Raw genomic sequence first — 13,534 nt, 5'->3', positions numbered from 1 at the left:
CTGGTATTTTGTCTCTGCTGGAGGCTTCTACATTTTTACTTTGATGTATCTGAGATTGCTAAACTCCCAGAATATATTAGTTACGGTTTTTCAATAAATCTGGGAAATTTTCAGCTAATTTTTCTTTGAATGTTCTTTCTATTCCTTTCTCTTTCTTAGCAATTTTCAGAGATCCTAAGTCTTTCTTTCTTTCTTTCTTTCTTTCTTTCTTTCCTTCTTTCTTTCTTTCTTTCTTTCTTTCTTTTGTGGTACTGGGGATGGAACCCAGGGGCATTCTACCTCTGAGCTACATCCATAGCCCTATTTTTTTTTTTTTTCCTGTACTGGGGATGGAACCCAAGGGTATTTTACCTCTGAGCTACACCACCAGCCCTATTTTTATTATTTATTTATTTATTTTATTTATTTATTTTGGTGGTACTTGGGTGGAACCCAGGGGCTTTCTACCTCTGGGCTATACTACCAAACCTATTTTATACTTTATTTGGAAACAGGGTCTCACTAAGTTGCTGAGAGCCTCACTAAGTAGCTGAGGCTGGCTTTGAACCTGTGCAATCCTCCTGTCTCAGCCTCCCAAGTGTTGGGATTACAAGCGTGAGCCACCAAACCCAGCTTACTTGTTCTTTATTTTGAAACAGGGTCTCAGCAAGTTGCAGAGGACCTCACTAATTAGCTGAGGCTGGCTGCGAACCTGCAGTCCTCCTGTCCCAGCTTTCCAGGTACCAGGATTACAAGGGTGCGCCACCACATCTGGCTTAAAAATATATACTTTAGACATCTTTTTCTTTTGAGGTGTGGTGGCTCATGCCATAATTCCAGTACATCTGAGGCTGAGCAGGAGGATCACCAGTGTGAGGCCAGCCTGGGCAGCTGTCTCAAAATAAAAAGTAGTAGAGGGGAGAGGTATAGCTCAGTGGTAGAACATGCCTCAAATAGTTTCTGTCATCAGTTTTACCAGTTTCAGTGGTGGGCCGACCTTGCCCCTCACACTGTCAAGCTAGAAGCCAAACGTAAAGTTCATCCTCCTTATGTGAGAAGGCCCCAGTCCTGGGAGGGATATGAGGATTGATACAGTAGAGCTGGTATTAAAGCTAAGCTCTCTGTCATCCAACTGTGTCCTGCCAGGTGCTCACAACCAGGGGGTCAGGGAGCAACGACAGTCAAGGCCTGACTCACCTTCCTGTGACTTCTCAAACCACGTCCACACGCGAGTTCACTTTGCCCGGTCAAATAAAACCTTTTCTCCTAGCTGGTAGTTACTTTATACTCCGTGTCAGTCACTCACCTTCGTTTTTGCCTGGTTTTCCCTTAGGGCATTCCAAGCACAAGTATTTAACATGATTCAGCAGTGGCTTTTGAAGATAAGCAACGAAATTAACAATGGTAACACTGAACTTCAGCGCAACGTACGTACTTGTAGGGCCGGGAGGTCACTTTCTGCCTTCACTGAGGGTTTTCTTCACAGACAAACTAGTCCCTGCCTATCCAACTGAAGCAAGAGATGGGGAGGGTAAAATGATTTTATAGTGAAACTCAAGTGGTTTTCAGTGAATTTTTTAAGTGCAGAATGTTCTTGTGTCTAGAATTGAGTTTTAGACATGATAAGATTGAATTCTAAATATTATCTTTACTCTAAGTATGCCAAAAATCTTAATGGCATTAATCTGGGATGGGACCAAAGTAAGGATTTGTGTGGAATTATATTTCTGCCATTCCTGTAGCCCCTGACTGAACGTGCTGCCAGGATAAAAGAGAGCTGGGCATGGCGGCGCATGTCTATGATCCCGGTACTTGGGAGGCTTAGACAGCAGGATCATAGGTTTGAGGCCAGCCTGAGCAACTAAGCTCCTGTTTAAAAAAAAAAAAATAGGGTGCCGGGCGTGGTGGCGCATGCTTGTAATCCCCGCGCTTGGGAGGCAGAGACAGGAGGATCACGCAGGTTCGAAGCCAGCCACACGTGCTGGCTTAGGAGACCCTGTTTCCCAATAAAAATGTAAAAATAGGTCTGGGAGTGTAGCCCGGAGGTAGAAGGGCTTCCAGGAACCCCAGTACCACCAAAAAAAAAAAAAAAAAAAATAGGACTGAAGGTATAGCTCAGAGGTAGATGTTCTTGGGTTCAATTCCCACTACCACAAAGAGAAAAAGAGAGAGAAAGAGAAACGGAAAGGATGTAAGTTCTCTGTGGATCGTTAGAATTCCTTGGTGCACTGCTGGGCGTTGTGGCGCACACTTGTAATCCCCGCGCTTGGGAGGCTGAGACAGGAGGATCGCGTAGGTTCAAAGCCTCAGCTACTTAGTGAGGCTCTCAGCAACATAGTGAGACCCTGTTTCCAAATAAAATATAAAATAGGTCTGGGAGTATAGCCTGGAGGTAGAAAGCCTCTGGGTTCCACCCCCAGTACCACCAAACACCAAAAAAAAAAAAAAAAAAAAAGAATTCCTTGGCGCACCAATGGAAATTTGAGAACTTAAGCTTTAATAGGAACCTTTTTTCCAAGTAGAGAAGAGAATTGTTTAATGTAGGATAGTGAGTAAAAAAAAAATATGGTTACACTAGCAAAATAGTAGTTGTTTGATTTCATTAAGAATTAGAGCAGGTATTAACTCAAACTAGATAAAAGACCTAAATATAAATCTTAAGACTATAAACTTTTAGGAGAAAATCTGGGTCATAAAACCTCACAACATTGAAATTGGCAGTGATTTCTTGGATATGATTTCAATGGCACAGGCAACAGAAGAATATACAAACTCCCTAAAAAATAAAAGAAAATATTGTATATCCAAAGACAATGTAAACAGAGTTAACAGTTACTAATAGAATTGGATAAAATATTTCCAAATGCTATATCTGAAGGTATATTAATATTCCAACTAGAAATCCTAAAAATTAACAACAATAAAGGCAAACAATACAATTTAGAGATAGGTAAAAGACTAACATAAATAATGAATCTCCACAGATAACCAATCTTAGTTGTCTGTTGGATGGAAACTCTTGTTTCTCTGGTTCTGGTGAGTGTTACCTATTTCCTCTTTGTAGTTAATCTCTTTGAGTATTTTCTCTAGCGCTGGTTTTGAAGACATAAATTCCTTCAGTTTCTCCTAAAAGTTTATAGTCTTAAGATTTATATTTAGGTCTTTTATCTAGTTTGAGTTAATACTTGTATGTGGGATTAGGTAAGGGTCCAATTTTATTCTTTTCCATGTAATTATTATTTTTCAACAATATTTAGTTAAAAGATTATTAATTTCCACCACCAAATTTTCGTGGAAACCTTGTCAAAAATAACTTGACAATATAGGGAAGAAGTTAGCTCTAGGCTTGTATTTAACTCCAATGGTCTATATATCTGCCTTTAGAACAGTACTACACTGTTTCAATTATTGTAGCTTTATATGGTTTGGAATCAGAAAATATACATCTTCTAGCTTTGTTTTTGCTTCGAGATTGTTTTGGGTATCTAGAGTCCATATTCCATATCAGGATAGATTTTTTTCTGAAAAATAAATATATGAAAGTTTCACCTAAAAAAAAAGAAAAAAATATTCTCTGGTAAGAAAGAAAGCAAAAAGAAATATTGAAATGTTATATTTAAGTCATCAAAAGCTTGGTATCAGACAAATGAAACTGTTATGTGAGATTATCATTTTTAATTTTGGATAAATTGCTATAATACTAGATGTCAACCACTAAGCCAAGCATGGGAGGGAGGGATGGGGAGAGAATGGGGTGGGGATCGGGTGGGGGCTGACTGGGCGATGTGTGCATGTATGTCTACAAAAGTTTGTATCCCACTATGATGTATGAATACAGTGCACCAATAAAATAAAATTAAAAAAAAAAAAAAAAAAGAATTAGAGCAGGGCGTGGTGGCGCATGCTTGCAAACCCAGCATTTGGGAGGCTGGGACAGGAGGATCATGGTTCGAAAGACAGTCTCAGCTACTACTTCATGAAGCCCTTTGCAACTCAGTGAGACCCTGTTTCAAAATAAAGAATAAAAAATGGGGCTGGGGGTGTATCTCAGAGGTAGAATGTCCATGCAGTCCATCCCCAGTACTACACACACACACACACACACACACACACACACACACACACACACAAAGAGGGTTGCAGCCTCAGCCATTCAGTGAGGCCCTTCAAAATTCAGTGAGACCTTGTTTCAAAAGTAAGATTAAAAAATAAGGCTTGGAGCCGGGCGTGGTGGCGCACGCTTGTAATCCCCACGCTTGGGAGGCAGAGACAGGAGGATCGCGCAGGTTTAAGCCAGCCGCGTGCGCTGGCTTAGGAGACCCTGTTTCCAAATAAAAATGTAAAAATAGGTCTGAGAGTGTAGCCCAGAGGTAGAAGGGCTTCCAGGAACCCCAGTACCACCAAAAATAAATAAATGAATGAATGAATAAATAAATAAATAAATAAATAAATAAATAAAGCTTGGGGTGTAGATCAGAGGTAGAATGCCCTTGGGTTCTATTCCCAGTACCAGAAAAAAAAAAAAAAAAAGAATTAGAGATTTGTTGAAAAGTGAATGCTGGCCAGGTGTGGTGGCACATGCTTATAATCCCAGCATTCGGGAGGCTGAGACCAGAGGATCACGGTTCGCGGACAGCTTCAGCTACTTAGTGAGGCCCCTGCAACTCAGTGAGACCCCATTTCAAAATAAAGAATAAAAAATAGGGCAGGGTCGAATGCCCCTGGGTTCCATTCCCAGACCTGCAAAAAAAAAAAAAAAAAAAAAAAAAAAGAAAGAAAGGAAAAGAAAAGTGAATGCTGGTCTGATCATTTCTGTTTTTCAGTCTGGTGAGAATTTTGCTGCATTCCAGGTGGCTCATCTGTGTTGTAATCTTTTTAACAGATGGAGGAATTGCATATATTTATGATCCGGTGGATGGTGAATTTGCTGATTTTAATGGTTCCTGACCTAACTGACCAAGATACTCTCCCAAGGTTGGAGGAGGAGGAGGACAGTTCTGAGAAAAGAGACAGAGGAATCGCACAGTTAGAGGTGGATGCAATGACACTGGCCAGGAAGCTGTCCCAGTACACAAACCACTTGTGCAGGTGAAAAGGACTGGTTATTTTATGGCTGCCCACTTGAAAATTAAGTGACCATAAGGCAGAAAAGGAGAGTGAAGTAGCAGCTGTAAGAGTTATTTTAAAACAGTGAAAGAAATACTTGTTCAGTTTTTCATCTGGCTCTAACACTGCTGAGTTGGAACTTGAAATTTTGGTGTCCCCCAGTAGCCTTAGAATTGTTTTGGACACAGGGCCGCCAGCAGAGAAGGATGGGAAATTTGTGTATGTGAAGGTGAGAATTACTTTTTAAAAAAGAGATCAACTTACTTGCATAAATAAGATACACCTTAAACTTTTGCACTTGCTGGGAAGCATTTAAGAATCTTGGTATCCTACGTAATTCCTTGCACGACTGAATGGATGCTTTTGTGTGATTTACTAAATGCCAACCAAAATATCTTATTTTTAAAAATGGGGGGAAAAGCCAGGTGTGGTGCCTCACACCTGTAATCCCAGTACTTGGGAGGCTGAGACAGGAGGATTGCAAGCTCAAGGCCAGCCCCAACAACTTGTCAAGGCTTGCTTTAAAAAGATGAAAAATAATAGCCAGGCACGGTGGTGCACACTTGTAGTTCTAGTATTTGAGAGGCTGAGATAGGAGGTTCACAGCTAGCCAATAGCTACTTAGCGAGACCTTCCACAGCTTAGTGAGACCCTGTTTCAAGATTAAAAAAAAATAGGGCTGGGGGTATAGCTCAGAGGTAGAATGCCCCCTGGGTTCTATCCACAGTACCACACAATACACACAAAATTGTAATATCTGGAAATCTAGATGATTCACACCAAATAAAGGTGAGGCCTAAAAAAGTATAATCTATTAATTATGATGCAAGCAGTCATGGTGGTTACTTTAAATTTGAGAAGCAGCTCTTATGATCTAGCCAAATTTTCCTTCATTTCAATTTAATTTTATCAGTGGTCAAGAGTAAAAGAAAATAGAGTAAAGGAAGAGGACCATGGTGAGAAATTCAGGAAGAAACCCTTTATTCTTTGACGGAGCCACTTGGCAAAAGTACAGGTTCCGAAGAGAGGCGTGAAGATTAAAGAATTCAGTTCAAGCATGGGAGGATCGCCAGTCTCTACTGGGCCGATGACCAGTTTATTCTCTTGTCACTATTTATATAGTTTCTAGCTTTGGGTTGTACAGGAATGCAAGAAAGACAAGTCCAAAGTACATATGCCAGGGGCAGGTCAAACAATACCCTGGTACAACACAAACAACACAAACCTAATCTTATCTCAGACAACAATAGCATCATTAGTTCTGAGAGAGTCTTAATTACTTTGAAACCTCCATGATCCCAAACCTTGTTGGCTCTGGGTGGAAGGACAGTCAGAAGTATTCTTTCAGTAAAGATAAGGGGAAGACCTTAATGGTTCCCCACAATGGCCAAGGACAGTCAGAAGTACTCTTTTAGTAAAAGTAAGGGGAAGACCTTAACAGCTCCCCACAATTCTTCCTGATAAGAATAATTCAGTGGCTGAAATATTGTGATAAATTTCAACTACATCTGGATTTTAAGGGGTTAGAAGAACCAACAAGTGAATCATGTTAGGAATAACAGTCAGCTTTTTCTTACTATACCGAAATACCTGAGATAATTAACTTATAAAGGTAAAAGGTTTGTTTTGGCCCACAGTTCTAAAGATTACTGGCCTCAGAGCTTTGGGCTGTAGTGAGTGAGACAGCAATCAGTCACTGCAGGAGTTCTAGGGGGAATGGAAATGGTTACTTTATGAGCCAGATAGCAAAGGGGGAAGAGGGAGAGCCTGGAGGCCCATAGTTGCCTCAGAGGACCTCCGGGGTGGGGGGCTCCACTCCTAAAGCCTGCACAGCCTTCCAGGGCACTGTCCTGGGGACCACGCCTCTAGGGGACGCTCTTCTAAACTGTGGCACTGAGTGCGTGTGCTGCCTGCCTCCTTTATTTAAGTATGAGCGTGTGCTGCCTGCCTCCTTTATTTAAGTATGCATCTGTTTTTCAGTTGCTGTAAAGGGATAGTAACAGCAATGGCTCTGAGCCAAGCAGCTCTGTCACAAAGCAATCCTGCAAAGGAGCTTCAGGAGCTGAATAAGATGAAGGTAATGACTCCTCCTTCCCCTTAGTTGTATTTCATTTTGAGCAGGTTTTTTAAAGTCTCATTATTTATTTGTTATTTATTTTTTGTGATACTGGAGATTGAGCCCAGGGGTGCTACCTCCGAGCCACACCCCTGGCCCTCATTTTATTCTTTATTTTCAAACAGGGTCTCACTAAGTTATGGAGAGCCTCACTAAGTTACTGAAGCTGGCCACAAACCTGTGATCCTCCCATCTCGGCCTCCCAAGTACTGAGATTACAAGCATGCACCACCACGCCCAGTTGGCCTAATTGGTTTAAAACAAACTGCATGTATTTAAAGTATATAACTTTAGCTGGTTGTGGTGGCACACACCAGTAATCTCAGTACTTGTGAAGCTGAGACGGGGAGGATTGCAAGTTGGAGGGTAGCCTCAGCAACTTAGTGAGACTCTGTGACCCTGCTTTTTTTTTTTTTTTTTTTTTTTTTGGTACTGGGGATGGAACCCAGAGGCATTCTACCTCAGAGCTATACCTGCAGCCCTTTTTTTATTCTTTATTTTGAAACAGGTCTCACTGAGTTACAAAGAACCTCTTTAAGTAGCTAAGGAACCGCGATCCTCCTTGTCTCAGCTTCCCAAAGGCTGGGATTATAAGCGTGCAATGTGGAGACTCTGTTTTAAAATAAAAAATGAAAAGGGATAGGGTTGTAGCTCAAAGGTAGAATGTCCTGGGTTCAATCTCCAGTACAAAAAAGTATATAATTTAAAAATGTCTAGAATATTCAACTGCCTGTAAAAACAATCGCCACAGTGAAAATGAGTACCATCCAACACTACAGTCTGAACCTGGATGTAATCTCTCTCTCTCATCCTTGTCTCGTCCAAGGCATGAGCTGCCCTACCCCCCCCCCCCCCGGCAGTACTGGTGATGGAACCCAGGTGCATCTACCTCCTATTCTTTATTCTTTATTTTGAAATAGGGTCTCACTAAGTTGTGGAGGCCTAAGTAGCTGAGGCTGGCCGCAAATCCACGATCCTCTTTCTCAACCTCCCAAGTACTGGGATTACAAGGGTGCTCCACCACGTCCCACACTATCCACTTTCTAACACCAAAGATTATTTTTCATTATTTTTTTTTTGGGGGGGGGTCTGGGGATGGAGCCCAGGGGAATTTGACCTCTGAGCTACATCCCCTGCCCTATTTTTTATTCTTTATCTTGAAATAGGGTCACACTAAGTTGCAGAGGGCCTCACTAAGTAGTTAAGGCTGTTCGCCAACTGTGATCCTCTGGCCTCAGCCTCCCGAATGCTGGGATTACAAGTGTGTGCCACCATGCCCGGCTAAGATTATTTTTCACTTTCTGTAATTTATGCAGATGGAATTTTATCAACGTGTTTTTTGTTTTATTTTTTGACTAAGCATATTTATTTTTAGATTCACACATATGGTTGCTTTTTATCAAAAGTTCATACTTTTTGTAGTTTCATACTGAGAATATTTTATTGTACAGTTACATATAATTTATCTATTTTCTATTGATGAGCATTTGATTATTTCTGGCCATGGGTTATTATAAACAGAGCTTCAGTGCATACTTACAGTGCACATCTTGGAATAGACATTTACTTCCATTTTTCTTGGGTAATACGTGTTTTCCAAAGTGGCTAAGTTAGTCGATTGCATGCAATTTATTAGGACAGACCTTTGAAGTATTTAGTTAACCCAAAGGTTCTTCTGCGCTCGGCTTACAGCATGTCACCACACGCTGTCTCAAACCCAGGTCTCAAACCGCGCCAGTAGGAGGGAATACCAATTAGGTCTATGGAACAAACACAAAGTTAACTGAAGTGAGTTAAGTAGAGAAACCGGGCTCACTACTTCCTCAGTAGTTGAATGCGTTGGAGTAACCTGATTTTTTTCTGCATAGAAATGATCTTTGATCTCTTCTCAGGATGAATGTTATGAATGGATTAATACCTGCTCTCACCTCCTTTCTGATATCAAAGGCACAAAAGTAAAATTGCCGACGTACGAAGAAACAGAGAAACACGGAAAAGAGGTATTTGCCGCGTCTTGTCCGCGTCAGCAGTTCAGGGGACCCGTCCTTGTTCAGCTTCTTCCTGGATTTCAGGGGATGAATTTCAGCAGCTTTCTTTACTCAGTGCTTTGAAGCCTCGTCATTTCTGCTGTCAGAAGAGAGTTGGGGCACTGGCAACTTCCTCCCTTCTAGGAAGAGTCTGCTCTCTCCAAACATCCTTCCTGACCTGTCAGCAGATGATTTCATCTCCTGCCTCAGGAAGGAAAGAATGCCTTTCTGCTGGAGCTGTGGCCGGGGCCTGGGGGCCTGCCTGGCCTCTGTGCTCGTTGCCCTCTCCAGTCTCAGTCCTCTCATCCCGTTATTTCTTCCTTTGGGCATTTCATCCCATGCCCAATATCCTCTCTCTTATCTATCTGTTTTTATTTTTTGTGCTGGGAATTAAACCCAGGGGCATTCTACCTCTGAGCTATACCCTCAGCCCTGTGTTATTTTTTAATTTTGAAACAGGTCTCACTACGTTTCTGAGGCTGACCTTGAACCTGTGACCCTTCCATCTCAGCCTCCCAAGTACCGAGATTACAGGTGCCAGGTTCTCTTGTTTATCTCTAACATCTGTCTCTTATCAATTGAAAAACAAACTATAAACATAGTTATTTCTTTCATTTAAAAAAATGTATCCCTTGATCTTGTCTCCTCTGCTTACTCCTGAATTTAGGGCCTTGTTTCTGCACAGTTTCTAAAGTGACAGGTTTAATTTTGGACATATGAATTCAAGGATATTGTCTACGTAGTCAAGAAGCTGTAGGAGTGCTAAGAACTTGGAAAGGACATCTTACTTTGGGAGAAGCTGATCCAGGGGAGAATCCCATTTTAACCAGGTTCCCAAAGTATTAGGAGGGGGTAGCCTATTTATTTATTACCTCCTGAAGGCTCTCCACTGCATAGCCTGATTTCTGAGCTTTCTCACTCATGAAGCTGCTCTTATCAGCAACTCATTTTACATCAGGGTTAGAGGCTGATCTTCGGGATCAGGCCTGCTAGCATACAAGAGTAGACTAAACTATCTTTTTATAGGTTTAAGACATTACAAAGTTATTTGGCCTTTTGGGGTGCTGTCAACCCCAGATACAAAATAGAAGAGGCAAAGTGAGCAGAAGATTAAGCCCTGCATCAAAAAAAAAAATCAATATTTTGCCTGTCACCTCAAGAGCTACCCAGTTTTTCTCCAGCTGATCAGAGGGCTGATCAGAGGGGCCTTGCCAAGCCTTGGACATCCTTAGTCCTCAGTCTTTGAGGGCAGCCACAATGGGAGCAGGCAACCTCACTTCCCTTCAGAGGTGAGGGCAGGGTGCTTTTTAGAGGTGGCACAGCCCAGATGCAGATGGACTCCACTCAGGGCAGTCCTTGACGCAACACCCAGGCACCTTTGCAATACCAGCAGGCAGCAGGCCTCTAGCTCCTTTCCTCTCTCTCTAGAAGAATCCTTTGGTATCTCTGAGGGGGCAAAGACTTATTGCCCGATATTAGGGCTATTAAATGGGCTTGTTCCTGTGTCTGCATTTGTCTCCTCTGATGCTTTTTTTTCTTTTTTACCTTATTTCTGTTGTCGAGACACCCCAAAGGTCAAACTTAAAAGCTGATTAATGGGAGCCTTTGTCTCAGAGATATAACTGGCTATGCATCTCATTTTTGTTAGATTAAACATTATAGCCAGGGTTTGAAATCTATTAATATATTTATCAGGGTTTTCTGTACATTGACTCATTTTTATACTGGCCTAGCTCTGGTAGTCCATTGACCCATTTTTATACTGGACTGTAATTATAACTAAGTCTATGTAAGTTAACAGTACTGACGAAAACCAGATAGCTCTAGGTTTCATAACTTTAGAGAACAACATTAACAATGAAAATAAACTTGTTACCTGACCGTCGACTCTATATTTTTTATACAATAAGTCATTTACTCAGTCAGGACAAACAGATGTAAACCAGTTCTTAAGGCTAACTCTCTGATTCAAAAACACAAAAATCTTATTGGTCAGCTTACATATAAATATAAAACTCATACACCTTTAGCCTTTAACTTTTGATTTCTGAAATCTTCTACCACATTTAGATGACTCTATATATACAACACATTTAGTTTTTAGATATAGATATATTTATGGTCCGAGGTATAGACACAATTTGTTTACTTACATCTACCCACTAACTTGTCCCTTCTCATAACCAGCAAAAACCATCATTTCAACAAAATAAATCTTCAGAATGACATTACAATTTACACATCTATTAGCAGGAAGACAATATGATGGTAGTTGCCTTAGCCTGAAGGAAACAAAGTATGTTCATCTTTAATGACAATTTTGAAATTTCCAGCAAACTTAAACCTTTAACAGCTTAAGCCACATGAACTAAGGTGTTTTTTTTACTTTTGTCTTTTTACTTATTTAACAAATATAAGACAAATAGTTTTCCTTTCAGAACAAACAGCTGCTGGGGATTTAGCCAATAGCAAGAATAAGCCTTCATATGTAGGCCAAACAATAAAATCTTTTTCTTTGTCTCTGAGCCATCAGGCTAGAGCTATAATCAACACTGACCTTGGTCAGCCAAAGCTAACCCTTAGTCCAGCTGAATACCAAGTGTTAAAACATGAACACATGCACTTAGAAAAACTATCATATAAATTGTTATAACAGTTTAGGCTAAAGATAAAAAATAAGCTTTATTAGTCTAATATAAATTACCAGTTATATAAAGGAATTTTAGCCCAAAGCCTCTATACCTTATAGAACTATATCTCTGTATTTAAAATTTCTATTTAAGTCAAACATAAACAATTTTAGTAGACAGATAGAAAAATGGCTGAAAACTATCTAAGGACACATGTGGACAGTACATGTCCCAAATTCCAAAGTGGGCATGTACCATGTGTTATTTGTATTGGTATCTTTCTCATCAGTGTTACCAAGGCAATGGGCTAGTTACTTATTCCTTAGCCAGGTGGTGCCTCTTTGTCTCTGGACAGTACGCTTACTAAGTGCAAGGGTCAAGAATCTACCTGGCCCTCGGCTCTGTTGTATTGGGCAGTATTGGTTGCTCATCAACTAGGGTGCTTTGAAGCCGCACACAAAGTTTACCTTTCCTATGCCCAAGCCGGATCCCAGAGGAGAGGAGGTAAACAGAGGCACCGGTTGCCTCTATTGTAATTTTAGGGCTAAAGGCTTCCGTTGACTCTAAGGCCTTTACTATAGGCTAATGATTAGAATGAAGGGCACATGCATGGTAATCGCTGCAGCCCCCTCCCTGCCTGAGTGCCTGCACAGCACCAAGGCTCCTACTATTATTTTACACTTTGGAAATTATCAAAGCAACTTTCAAATACTGTCACATTAATACATTTGAAACCTCTTCCCAATACTGGTACACCATGTAACCCCTGATCTTGCTAACCAAGTACAATATTTTTATAAAAACATGTAAGCAAATAACCTAAGAAGCAAAATGAACAATTTATACAATTTGCCGAGCTCTCTTTTGTAACTTTAAGGACAATTTCAGCTAAAACAATTTAGTGTATTTAAGCAGTCTTTACAAGTGTCTCTTCCCTCCAGTTCAGAGAATTGATGTTTGAATCCTAAGCAACCAGGAAATGGTGTCAGTGGAGAGTTCCTTTCTAAAGAGTGTCAGGCTGATAAGAGAGATAAGAGAACTTCTTTTAAATATTTTATAGTGCAGGCCTGCTAGGTGTAATTTAATTTTTTTTTCTTCTGAGTTATTTGGCTGGTCAAATGCCCCTGGGTTCCATCCCCAGACCCGCAAAAAACAAACAAACAAAAAAAAACCCACAGAACAAGACACTGACAGGACAGACAGAAAATGAGACATGACAGATGAACCTTTAAGTCACTTAGGTTTATCAAAGAGAATCAGACCAAATTTGAATATATAAAGCCTTGCCCAGGTGGCCAGGTCCTATGGTGCTCTCTCTCTGAGGCCTCCCTGCTCCGCAAGCAGGTCACTCCAACCCACAAAACCTGCAGAGAGTGAACAGATTGACTAATGTTCCATAATCTACAGCTCGCCTCTCTAAAATTGTCCAGAAAACACTGTAGGACGGTTGGACACGACTGGAGAGAGGACTGAACTTTTCACATAATGACGTTTGGAGTGAACCTCGAGTTGGGCTTGGAATGTGGAGGGTCGGTATAAACCCCCACCCACCTGGCTCTTTGCCATAGGAATGCTTCTCCCGTTCCTTAAGGGTTACAAGTAAACGGAAAGCCACTCAAGCAAGCTTGGCAAAGAGGGCCTCCCAAAGTCCATACACCCGATCTGAGGTCCAGGGA

The 13,534-nt window shown here is 41.0% G+C and overlaps 1 protein-coding gene across 1 annotated transcript in view; it reads left to right on the top strand.

Moving 5' to 3' along the window:
• AXDND1 (axonemal dynein light chain domain containing 1) overlaps positions 1-13,534 on the top strand; it is a gene marked incomplete at both ends in the record, with an annotated part of 66,274 nt that overhangs the window by 42,562 nt on the left and 10,178 nt on the right. Inside the window, 4 exons of the mRNA XM_080698771.1 lie at positions 1,313-1,406; positions 4,862-5,067; positions 7,066-7,162; positions 9,094-9,201. Of these exons, the coding sequence (XP_080554897.1) occupies positions 1,313-1,406; positions 4,862-5,067; positions 7,066-7,162; positions 9,094-9,201 (505 nt within the window). The remainder of the gene's footprint in view (positions 1-1,312; positions 1,407-4,861; positions 5,068-7,065; positions 7,163-9,093; positions 9,202-13,534) is intronic.

Source organism: Muscardinus avellanarius (genome assembly GCF_963383645.1).
Source record: "Muscardinus avellanarius genome assembly, chromosome: 7".
Classification (NCBI taxonomy): Eukaryota; Metazoa; Chordata; class Mammalia; order Rodentia; family Gliridae; genus Muscardinus; species Muscardinus avellanarius.
The sequence above is the reverse complement of the archived record's forward strand: the minus strand, read 5'-3'. Positions and strand labels throughout refer to the sequence as shown.